We start from the raw sequence: 12,049 nt of genomic DNA, 5'->3' as shown, positions 1-12,049 counted from the left end.
GGCCTTTATAACAGTCCTGTGAGATAGGTATGGAAGACGATAATTCGTCTCCACCTTATTGCTAAGGAAATTGGCACGGAATGCTTATGGCTTAGTCAAATTTGTAATAGAGATTGGCATTGGATTTGGATTCTTTTCCACCACATTATAATTATATTTTGTCAATAGTGGTATAAAAAATAAAAGTCTAACAAATGCTGGTATTTGGTGTTATCTTTGCCTTTTCCGTGTCCTATCCATTTTTACTCCTCAAGAATGAATTACATGGATCTCTTTTATTGGACTGGTGCTGATTTGACAGAAATTTTCTGTTGTAATATCTATGAGTCAGAAGGAAGAGAGAATAATTTTTTCCTCTGTCTTTATATCTATTATAATTTTTTAAAGCACAGACTAGATTTAAACTTTAGAGGTAAAGACAATCTTAAAATCAGATTATAGTATTCAGTAAATATTAGATAAAGTAATGAGTGACTTAAAATTGATCTTGGTTTACTCCTTTGAGCCCTTTGGTATCTTCAAAACAACCCACACTTGTATAGGGTCTTATATATCCAGGTGCATTTTGTAGAAACTATTTTATTTAATCCTCATAAGAACCCTGTGAACTAAGTATTAGATCCCATATGTATGACTGGACAAATTACTTAAATGCTCTGTGCCTGTGTTTCTTCATTTGTTAAATGAGGGTGATGATAGTACCTATTTAATGAGACTGTTACGAGACTATGTGTTAAGTACTTAAGATAGTATGTAGAACATAATAGATGTCTAAGAAATGTTAGCTGTACTATTGTCTTTGTCATCCTAATCCAGGATCATGCACTTAGCATATTGTAAAAGAAAAAAAAAACAAAACACCTGTTTTTCTTTTCTAATCTCACATGCAACATAGAGCACTTCTGTCACCAGATATATGGGTTATTTTTTCCCCAGAGAAGCAATTTTCCTTAGGTCACCTCTTGGATATTCTATAATTCAGCTCAATTCTGACGTCATACCTGGAGGTAGTGTCAGGTCCCACAGGTTAGGGGCTGCCCCACTTCAGACTCCAGTTGCAAGTCCCAGATTATGACCTATGTTTTTGACTAACTAACTATAAATCGGGGGTTCTTATGGCACCTTCTTTGCATCTGACTAATTTACTGGAACTGCTCATAGAACTCAGTGAACCACTTACATAATCACCAGTGTGTTATAAAGACTAGTACAAAGGTTACAGATGAACAGCCAGAGGAAGAGAAGGATAGGGCAGGTATGGGGAGCGTAAGCTTCCCTGCCCTATCTAAGCAAGCCACCTTTCTAGCATTTCCACGTCGTCAGGAACTAGAAAATCATCAAATTGTATTCAGGAGTTTATATAGTGCTTGATATCCAGCCTCACCTATCTTTGGTGGGTGGGGGTTACAATTTCTAACCTCCTCAGCTTTTTATCATTTGGTCTTTCTGGTGACTGGCCCAATCTAGAGGCTCTGTAGGGGCCCTACCCAAAGTAACTTAATTAGCATGAACTCAGGAGTTATCATATTATAGCAGATACAGGGTTTAAAAAAAAAGAGGCCATTATGAATAACGGAAGACCCTCCTATTACACAAGGAGTTCCCAGGGCTTTAGGCATTTGATGACAGGAACCCAGGACAAACGTATTTCATATTTCATGTTATACCATACATGTGGTGGACCCATAATCCAGGCTTAGGTCTCTCAGGTTCCCAAACCCATGATGTTTCTATTTTAAGTTCCAGGGAGAATAATAGTTGCATAAAATCTGAATAGCCATATGACCTGTTTTTGCCTAGGAACTTGAACCTGTCTTAACCTAGATATAGTCATACGTGGGGGACTGAATAAAATCTTTTAGTATATTTTTATGCTAGGAAGCATGCACACATGAGCAAAAGCGAAGGAGGGGATAGAGAGAACTCACTATTGACAAGCTCATGCCACAGTTCCCCTTTCCAGACCTCCAGCTTCCTCAGGATGCTGGTTGTTCATGCCTGTACCATTTTTCAGGCCAACCCCTATGGCTTCCAGCACTGCAGGGCACTGGCTTTACCACTGCACTACATTGGCTGTGCCTGAATGAAATTCTTAATTCCTTCTTAAATCCAGGAGATGTGCCACAAATTGTGAGACCAGATTATGCCTGGATTAGAAGTCATCTTCATTCGGATTCTAGCTCTTATTACCTAATGAGCGCTATAAAACCTTGATCAAGGCATTTAGCATCTCACATGCTGGAATTCTGTATGTAAAGTATTGCTTAGAATCATTCACAAGATGAGGTTTTAGATTACTTAACAAAACTATCTACAATCTATATTTTCTAGTTTTTTTTTTACTGTCTAATTCAAGAGATTAAAAAATTCCTTTTTCTTGTTCATAATTACCATTAAATCTTGGAATATATTAGTATATGATCGAGTGAAAATATATCCTTAACACTTACATTACTGTTTATGTTCAGTAATTTTTAAGCACCATTTTTGACTTCATATTTTTTAATCTTTTTCAGGATATTGAAAAGATTTTCAGTAACATTTCCGATATACATGAATTGACTGTGAAACTTTTAGGTTTGATTGAAGATACAGTTGAAATGACTGATGAAAGTAGTCCTCATCCCTTAGCTGGCAGTTGTTTTGAAGATTTGGCAGAAGTAAGTTTACAAATTAAATGAAAACCAGTGCTGTTTACTATTAAAAAAATACTTAAGATTTAACTGATAGTAAGCTAAAACTGTATTGTCTATATTTATAGTGATTCTGTATAGTATACTTATGGTAATACTTATGAAAATTTATACTATAGAATAATAAAATTTAGTAACCGTTTTTAAAAAAATGGTTACTCTAAGGTGAAGGAAAATAAATTTTATTATCTATAGCTCCTTATCTTTTGTAGATTTTATACTAATAAAATTGAAAACAAAATTTATCTTTAATTTTTTTCCAAAGTGAAAGTCATTTTATCTTTTTTTTAAAATTTTGTCAGTGGTGGGACCAGTAGTTTTCGCAATGACTGTGTCACTGGACTTCCATGTAGTTGACCCTAGTTCGAGTCCTGGACCTGGTGGCTTAAACTCATACCAGGCGCATGTGCATGTATGCCCAAGATCCCGAGAGGAGAATGGAGGAGAAGGGATTGTTGCATGGCCATCCCCCTTGGGGAGTGATTTCTCGCTTTCTGTCTCTCTGTCTCTCTCTCTTTCTGGCGAGCACATGCACCCTATAGCAAAAACCTCTCAAAAAAAAAAAAATTTTGTTTTTTCCAGAGGGCATGTGTACTCATCAGTGAGGAAGGAAGAGGGAGAGGGAGAAAGTACCCCCTAATGGGGCTGATCATGCTGCAATTCAGTCTTCTATATGTCTCCATCCTGTCAGGATTTGGGGCATGCATGCACATGTGTCTGGCATATATTTTAAGCTGCTGGGGCTGGGATTTGAATCACATGGTCTGATGTGGGATCCACTATGCCAGGAGGCTAGCTCCATTTTGTAATCTTTTAAGTGATTTAAGTAATGCGGTTCATTGTAAAATTCAGAAAAGTAGAGATAAATGTGAATAAGATGAATGTCACTCTATTTTTTCCACTTTATAACTTAATAACATTTCTTTATCTTTAAAATATTTTTCTATGCATGCATTCAAGCTTGTATGTTTTTACAAAATAGGATCCTACTGTTAATAACCTGCATTTTTCACTCTATATATCTGAACATTTTCTTTGTTAATAAGTACACTTCAACATAGCTTTGTTTTTAAGAATTATTTTATTTATTATTATTATTATTTTTGTACATGCACTCATGAGAGAGAGAGAGAGAAAGTGAGAAAGCAAGCTACCAGGTCCAGGACTTGAACTTCCTTGTGCGAAGTCCAGCTCCATGACCACTGTGCAAGCTGCTGTCCCTTCAACACAGTTTTTAAGTGTAAATAATATAATATTTGGGGATACCATAACTTATATACCATAACTTATTTTAACCCCCTATTTTCCATAACTTATAGGATATTTCCCTTTTTATTTTTTTGTTATTGTAAACAATGCTGCAACAAACATATTTGCACTATGCTTTCATAATCTACATTTTTTAGGAAGAGAGAGATTTTTGTTATAGGGTGTGTGTGCTCACCAGAGAGACAGAAATCACCGGAACTAGCAGTTAGCGTAATGGCTATGTCGCTGGATTCCCACGTAGTTGACCGCAGTTTGAGTCCTGGACCCAGTGGCTTAAACTCACACCACGCGCGTGTGCGTGCGTGCCCAAGATCCCAAGAGGAGAATGGAGGAGAAGGGATTGCTGCGTGGCCATCCCCCCTGGGGGGGGGGTGATTTTTCGCTTTCTGTCTCTCTGTCTCTCTCTGTCTGTCTGACATGCGCCCTATAGCAAAAACCTCTCCAAAAAAAAAAAAAGGAAGCAAGAAATCACCCCCAGGGGGATTGCCATGCCACAATCCCTTCTTTCTCTAGGGATTTTGGGGAAGTACACACACAAGCCCAGCATGAGTTTCAAACTCCTAGGTCCAGGACTCAAACTACAATCAACTACATGGGAGTCCAGTGACATAACATTACGCCATCTGCTGGTCCTACATAATTTAATAATTTTTTTTACGATCTATTTAAGGAAGTGGAATTGTAATGCTAAAGACTAGGGATGTTTTTAGAATTTTTGAAACATTTTGCCAAATTTACTTCCAGATTGGTTCTAGTATATGCAGGCTACTCCTGTCTCCCCACACTTTTCACTAATTCTGGGTATTATCACATTCATTTTTACCAGTCTAATAGGGAAAAACAGCACCTTATTTTTCTTTAATTTTGTTTTTTTTAAAAAACTAATTATATTGAATATCTTCTCCTATTCACTGGCCATTTTTGTTTCTTTTGGAAAATAGAACTTTACAGCACTGTCTTTAGATTTCATGTAAAAATGTTTCCTGTTTGTTTATAAGCCAGAGGGTGTGTGTGCTTGCCAGAGAGAAACAAAGACAGAGAGAGAGAAAAGAGGAGGAGAAAGCAATTCCTAGTGAGGGCTGTGGTCAGCCTCAATCTTTTCTTCTCCATTTCCCCTTCCTGTTGGGATTTTGGGCATCACAGTCATGCACCTGCCATGTTGTTCAAGCTGCTGGGTCTGGGATTCAAACTAGTTGGTTGGCTATGTGGGATCCAGCTCCTTTAACCACTAGGCCAGTGGCCCAGTCCATGTGTAAAAAATTTTCTAGTTTCTAATCTCTACTTAATAACTTTTTTGAAAATGTAAATTTCTTTTATTGCATCTATTTTATGCACAAAGAAACAGATAATAGAGAAACATTTGTTACTAATTTATAACCAGGATATCCAGGCTCAGTTCTTGTTTTGTTTTGTTTTGTTTTTGTTGATCTTAACTGCTAGAGGGCCATCTGCACTCATCAGAGAGAGAAAGAGAAAGAAAGAAAGAAAGTGCCTTCTACACCCCACATGAAGCCTAATTATACCACAGTTCCATTCTGCTAGGATTTGGAGTTCACATGCACATGTGCCTGGCATGTTTGTCAAACTGCCAGGGCTGGGATTTGAACATCAATGGGCCATAAGGCACCATATGCACCATGCTTAATCTCTGGGCTACAAGGCCAGCCCCAGCCATGGTTCTTAATAGATTTTTAAAGAATTATTTATTTAATTTTATTTATTATTATTATTATTTTAATTTGCTGTAGAACACGTGAGCTCACCAGAGAGAAAGTGAGAAAGCAAGCCACCAAGTCTGGAACTTAAACCTCAGTTGGCCATGTGGGAGTCCAGTGCCTTAACCTCCATGCCACCTGCTGGCCCCAGGAGAATATTTCTGTTTGGTGATATACTATTAGATCATTGGAAAAGTCATGATTTATATTTTTCTATGTTTTTCTATTCAAAGATGCGTCATGACTTTCCCAACAGCCCAGTGGTTTGTGGTTTGGTTGCTTTATACTCTTAAAGATACTGTGGTTCACAAAATACTGTATTCTTTTAATTTAATTTTATATTTTGGACATATATTTTAATTTTATATGTCCAAAATATATACATTTGTATTTTATATAAATATATATTTATGTTTATATACATACCTATACACATATAACAGTTTATCCTTTTAATAATTTTTTACATGTATAATACAATTCAGTGGTATAAATTAAATTCACAATGTTGTACAATTGTTACCACTATATGTTTTCAAAACATTTTCATCTTCCCAAGCAAAAGTCCTACCCAATGAGCAATAACTCTCTATTCCTCTCTTTTCTCAGCTCCTGGTAACCTCTAATCTACTTTCTGTCTCAATGAATTTGCCTATTCTAGCTATTTCATACAAGTGGAATCAGGCAATATTTATCCTTTTGTTTATGTTTACATTACGTGGCATAATGCCTTCTAGGTTCATCCATGTTAATTGCATATATCAGAACTTCATCCTTTTCTGTGGCCAAATAATACTCCATTACTTGTATAGACCACATTTTGTGTATGCATTTGCTCATGGTTGCTGAGATTGCAGTGTTTTCAGTTCTTTTTGGTATTTACCTAAGAGTAGAATTGTTGGATCAATGGTAATTCTATGCTTAGCTTTTTGAGGTACTGCCAAATTGTTTTCTGCAGGAGCTGTACCATTTTACATTTCGTTTAACCCTGAACAATACCTCTAATTTTTTTAAACATCCTTGTTAATACTTGTTTATTTTCTTTAAAAAGTTTTTTTGGGGACCAGCAGGTGGTGTGGTGGTTGAGGCACTGGACACTCCCACATGGCCGATCATGGTTCGGGTCCTGGACCTGGTGGCTTGCTCTCTCACTTTCTGTGTCTCTGTCTTTCTCTGGTCAAATTAAAATGAATAGATGAATGAATGAATAAATAAAATTAAATAAATAATTCCTTTTTTAAATAGTTTTTTGTTTTATTGCCATGTGCATTTGCCAGAGAGTGACAGTAAGAGGGAAAGTAAGAAATCACCCCCAGGGAGGATGGCCACACCATAGTCCCTGTCCTCTGTTATTCTCTTGGGATTTTGGGTACACATATGCGCCTGTGTGATTTTCTAGCTACCAGGTCTAGGCCTTGAACCGTGGTCAACCCATGTGGGAGTCCAGTGCCACCATGCTGGCCCCACTATTTTTATATTTTTAAATACAGAAATTAATCTTTGAAGTCTAACTGCACATTGTCAAATAATATAAATTTATTTAAATATTGGACAAATTATGAGTAGTTTCTGCTTTGTTATCTTAGGGTGTATATTATCTTTAGTCTGCTTTCATTTTCTAATATTGGAAACTTTAGAGTGCATAGAACAGTAGTATCACTTTTGCTTCCTTTAGAGGTATCCTAAATGTAAACTCAGGTACCTAGTTTACATAAAATTTCAACCTAGGTAGCCTAACTGAATTTCAAATTCTAGCCTCTTTTTACTAACATATATTCTTTTTATTTACTGGGCAAAATGTACATAAGCATTTTAATATTTTGATACTTGTGACCACAAAGTCAGTTACCTATTTTAAGACCTGTAGCCTCTTATCTGTTGCTCAAGATCACTATAGTACTTATATTTTTAAAAACTTACCAGTAGCAGACATAGTTTTCATTTGTTCCTGAAAAGGAGAAGAAAAGAGTAATGAAACCCAGGCTTGAATACAAATTTACTATTAAATAATCTCTGCCATACTGGTAGAAAGGATGTACTTTTAAACCTAATACATTTTCCTTTTTAAAAAAATAGGAACAAGCATTTGATCCTTATGAAACATTGTCACAGGACATTCTATCACCAGAGTTTAATGAACATTTCACTAAGTTGATGGCCAGACCTGCAGTTGCTGTACACTTTCAGGTACAGGGAGGATGGCCACACCATAGTCCCTGTCCTCTGTTATTCTCTTGGGATTTTGGGTACACATATGCGCCTGTGTGATTTTCTAGCTACCAGGTCTAGGCCTTGAACCGTGGTCAACCCATGTGGGAGTCCAGTGCCACCATGCTGGCCCCACTATTTTTATATTTTTAAATACAGAAATTAATCTTTGAAGTCTAACTGCACATTGTCAAATAATATAAATTTATTTAAATATTGGACAAATTATGAGTAGTTTCTGCTTTGTTATCTTAGGGTGTATATTATCTTTAGTCTGCTTTCATTTTCTAATATTGGAAACTTTAGAGTGCATAGAACAGTAGTATCACTTTTGCTTCCTTTAGAGGTATCCTAAATGTAAACTCAGGTACCTAGTTTACATAAAATTTCAACCTAGGTAGCCTAACTGAATTTCAAATTCTAGCCTCTTTTTACTAACATATATTCTTTTTATTTACTGGGCAAAATGTACATAAGCATTTTAATATTTTGATACTTGTGACCACAAAGTCAGTTACCTATTTTAAGACCTGTAGCCTCTTATCTGTTGCTCAAGATCACTATAGTACTTATATTTTTAAAAACTTACCAGTAGCAGACATAGTTTTCATTTGTTCCTGAAAAGGAGAAGAAAAGAGTAATGAAACCCAGGCTTGAATACAAATTTACTATTAAATAATCTCTGCCATACTGGTAGAAAGGATGTACTTTTAAACCTAATACATTTTCCTTTTTAAAAAAATAGGAACAAGCATTTGATCCTTATGAAACATTGTCACAGGACATTCTATCACCAGAGTTTAATGAACATTTCACTAAGTTGATGGCCAGACCTGCAGTTGCTGTACACTTTCAGGTAAACTTAAATTGAATGTTATTTTATTTTAATTTTTTTTGGTGAAGAAATACTTCATCATCTTGCCCTTCAGATATTTATAATTCTAGAATTGTTTTATAAAGTAGGTAAGAAAATATTTCATTGATCCTTAAAATCTTGTTTCTAAGCCTATTTATTCATTCATTTATTTGCTAGAGGCTGTATGCTGTTACTGGAGAGAGCCAGGGAGAGGAGGAAAGCATGCCCCATGGGGAATAGCACGCCACAATCCCTTCTCATCATCTCTCCTTTCTTTTGGGATTTTGGGCATACACACACATGCACCTGATGGTTCCAAGATGCTAACTGCACAGTCAGCCACTTAGGATACCCTAACCAGCAGGCAACAAAGCTGTCCTGATCCACCTGTTCTTCATATAGACATCTTTTACAGTACTACATCACAAATGCTGAATGACTAGAAAATTTTGTACATTCTAGGTCAGGAATACAAAGATGACTCTGGAGAGTTTTTTTCAGGATCATATTCCCTACCGGAGGAAGATTTGAAAAAATCATAAAGAGTTAAAAACAGCTAATATGTTTTCATGCTAATTTCTCCATCAGGCTTATAGTTTAAAGGCAATACATATTGTCCTGAGCAGGAGTGTGTAAGTTTATTGGTTTGGTAGTAGTTAGATGAAAGGAGAACACAACAAAGGTTACATTGACATAGGTGATGCTCAGTTACTTACTAGTTGTAGAAACTTCTTCATCTAGACTGGCCCTTCCTGCTTTACTTATGTATATAATCAGATTTTTATTGTCCTAAAACTTGTAAGAGAACAAATGAACAAATTTTTCTTCACTCTAGAATGACTCCCTTCTTTTGTTGTTTTCACTTTGCAGCCAATTGTATTCATCTTTTTATTATTATTATTTTTAAAAAATGGTTTGCATGCACTTGCCAGACAGAGGGAGAAAGAGAGGGAAAGTGAGAAATCACCCCCCTGGGGATGGCCACACCGCAGTCCCTTCTCCTTTATTCTCCTCTTGGGATTTTGGGCACACACCAATTGTGCCCAGAATGATTTTATTTTTTCTTTCCCTTTCCTTCCCTTCCCCTCCCTTGCCCTTCCCGTCCCCTTCCCCATCCCCTTCCCGTTCCCTTTTCCTTTCCCTTTCCTTTCCAATTTGACCAGAGAGGGATAGAGTGAGAGAAAGTAAGAAAGCAAGCTGCCAGGTCTGGGGCTCGAACCCTGGTTGACCATGCAGGAGTCCAGTGCCCTTAATCACCACACCACCGGCCAGACTCCCCAGCATGATTTTCAAGCTGCTGGGTCTAGTACTCACACTGCAGTCAGCTATGTGGGAATCCAGTGCCTTAACCTCCATACCACCTACTGATCCTCCATTGTATTTTTTAAACCGCTGGGTCTGAGATTTGAACTGTGCAGTTGACCGTGTGGGATCTAGCCACATAAACTACCATGCCACCTGGTTTGCTTCTTTTTTACCATTCTTTATCAAAATACTACAATCCAGGTTCTAATCAGGATATAACACTAAAAACTGCCTTTGACGATGAACTTACTTGCCAATTCAAGTGTATATTTTATTTCAAATTTAAGTCTATACTATGTTAGTTCCCTTTTTGTCCCTTGCTTCCGACAATACTAGTTTCTCCCTCTTTTCCTCTTTTATTTCTTCTTCTCAGTCCCCTTAGTTGGAGTTGTTCTTCAACTTCTCTTGGCGCCTGCTCTTAACTTCTATGGGTGCTTTCCATTGGTGACTTCATCCATATCTATATACTAGTGATTGCCTGTTTGTGACTATTTCCCATGCAAAGGTGTAGGGGGGTAGTTGGGGGGCAGATTCTCTCTCTCTGGGAAATGCATACACCATTTGGAAAAAAAAATGTACAGATAGCCTTAAGGGAATGAGATCTGAATCTCCCCAACATGTTTCTTTTTTGTGCCCTTCTTTCTAATTTCGCTTACACATTTCCTCTTGCCATATTGATTTCCCATTATACATTAATTCAAGGTGTAAACACCGTCAGTATACCAACCAGAAAAAAATGTATTTCTGTTGAGGGAAAGCTCACTGAGTACAAAGCAAAAGAGTTTCCAAAAGAAGGATGTGTGATGATTATGGTAAAAACTCTCAGTAGCCAAAATGTCATAATAATCTATGTCTTGTCCTATCTATATATCTACTATCTATGAATTAAGACATTTGATGATTATCACAACAGTGAATATTAACTTGTTTCTTTGTTTATTTTATTTACTTCATTATTCATTTGGGGTAAAGGAAAAGGGGAGACTCATAAAGTTCTTACACCTGGATGTACTGCTTTGGAAGCAGTTATAGGTTCTTCCAGATGCTTCCAGTCCTTGAGCCATGACATTAATATGTTTACTTGAGTTAAAGAGTGAAATCAGATTTCTAAGTCTGATCTACTGTTTAAAGTTTTTAAAATTCATTTCTTCCATGAGTGAGAGAGAGAGAGAAAGACACTAGTCCCAACAGCATCCTAATGTATGATTTACCCCTCAGCCAGCCCAGATCATGGGCACATGTGTGCCCACTGTACTCAGGGAAGTTTTTAGTCTTGAGTGCAGAACCTTCCCATTCGGGTCAGCCTCACAGAGTATTGTATTTTACCACTGCGCCACCACCAGGCCCCTGGCTGTTTATTTTGACAGTGAAGATGGGCTTTGTCAATTAAGTTATATGAAACACATTTTCATAAATTAAATTAGCTAAACCTGAAATTTATTCAGTCATGTTTGGTAAAACATGGTTTAATAGTGTTTATAGTATATACATCCCTAAAAATACATTCTTTGTGATGATTTAAATGTAAATCATTTCTTTTTTTTTTTTTTTTTGAGAGATTTTCACTGTAGGGCGCGTGCGTTCGCCAGACAGAGAGAGACATAGAGACAGAAAGCGAGAAATCACCCCCCAGGGGGGATGGTCACGCCGCAATCCCTTCTCCTCCATTCTCCTCTCGGGATCTTGGGCACGCACGCACATGTGCCCAGCGTGAATTTTAAGCCACCGGGTCCGGGACACGAACTGCGGTCGACTACGTGGGAGTCCAGCGACATAGCCATTACGCTAACTGCTGGTTCCCAATGTAAAACATTTCTGATGATGATGTAAAAATGTGCAAGAGGGTAAAAGGCTTTTCAAAATTTGAATTCATTTGAAAAAAAATCTGTAGAGGACTATTGTAAAAGATATTTTAGCCATATAAGAGATGAAGAAATGCTGGGACCAGCAGTTAGCGTAATGGCTATGTCGCTGGACTCCCATGTAGTTGACCGCGGTTTGAG

The 12,049-nt window shown here is 37.1% G+C and overlaps 1 protein-coding gene across 2 annotated transcripts in view; it reads left to right on the top strand.

The window, feature by feature from the left end:
• Nucleotides 1–12,049, top strand: part of SOS2 (SOS Ras/Rho guanine nucleotide exchange factor 2) — an 89,699-nt gene that overhangs the window by 13,004 nt on the left and 64,646 nt on the right. For both annotated transcript variants that reach the window (XM_027776616.1, XM_027776617.1), the window contains exons 5-6: nt 2,517–2,660; nt 7,754–7,864. In XM_027776616.1, the coding sequence (XP_027632417.1) occupies nt 2,517–2,660; nt 7,754–7,864 (255 nt within the window). The remainder of the gene's footprint in view (nt 1–2,516; nt 2,661–7,753; nt 7,865–12,049) is intronic.

The sequence above is a fragment of the Tupaia chinensis genome, unplaced genomic scaffold, assembly GCF_000334495.1.
Source record: "Tupaia chinensis unplaced genomic scaffold, TupChi_1.0 Scaffold000688_1, whole genome shotgun sequence".
Lineage (NCBI taxonomy): Eukaryota > Metazoa > Chordata > Mammalia > Scandentia > Tupaiidae > Tupaia > Tupaia belangeri.
The sequence above is the reverse complement of the archived record's forward strand: the minus strand, read 5'-3'. Positions and strand labels throughout refer to the sequence as shown.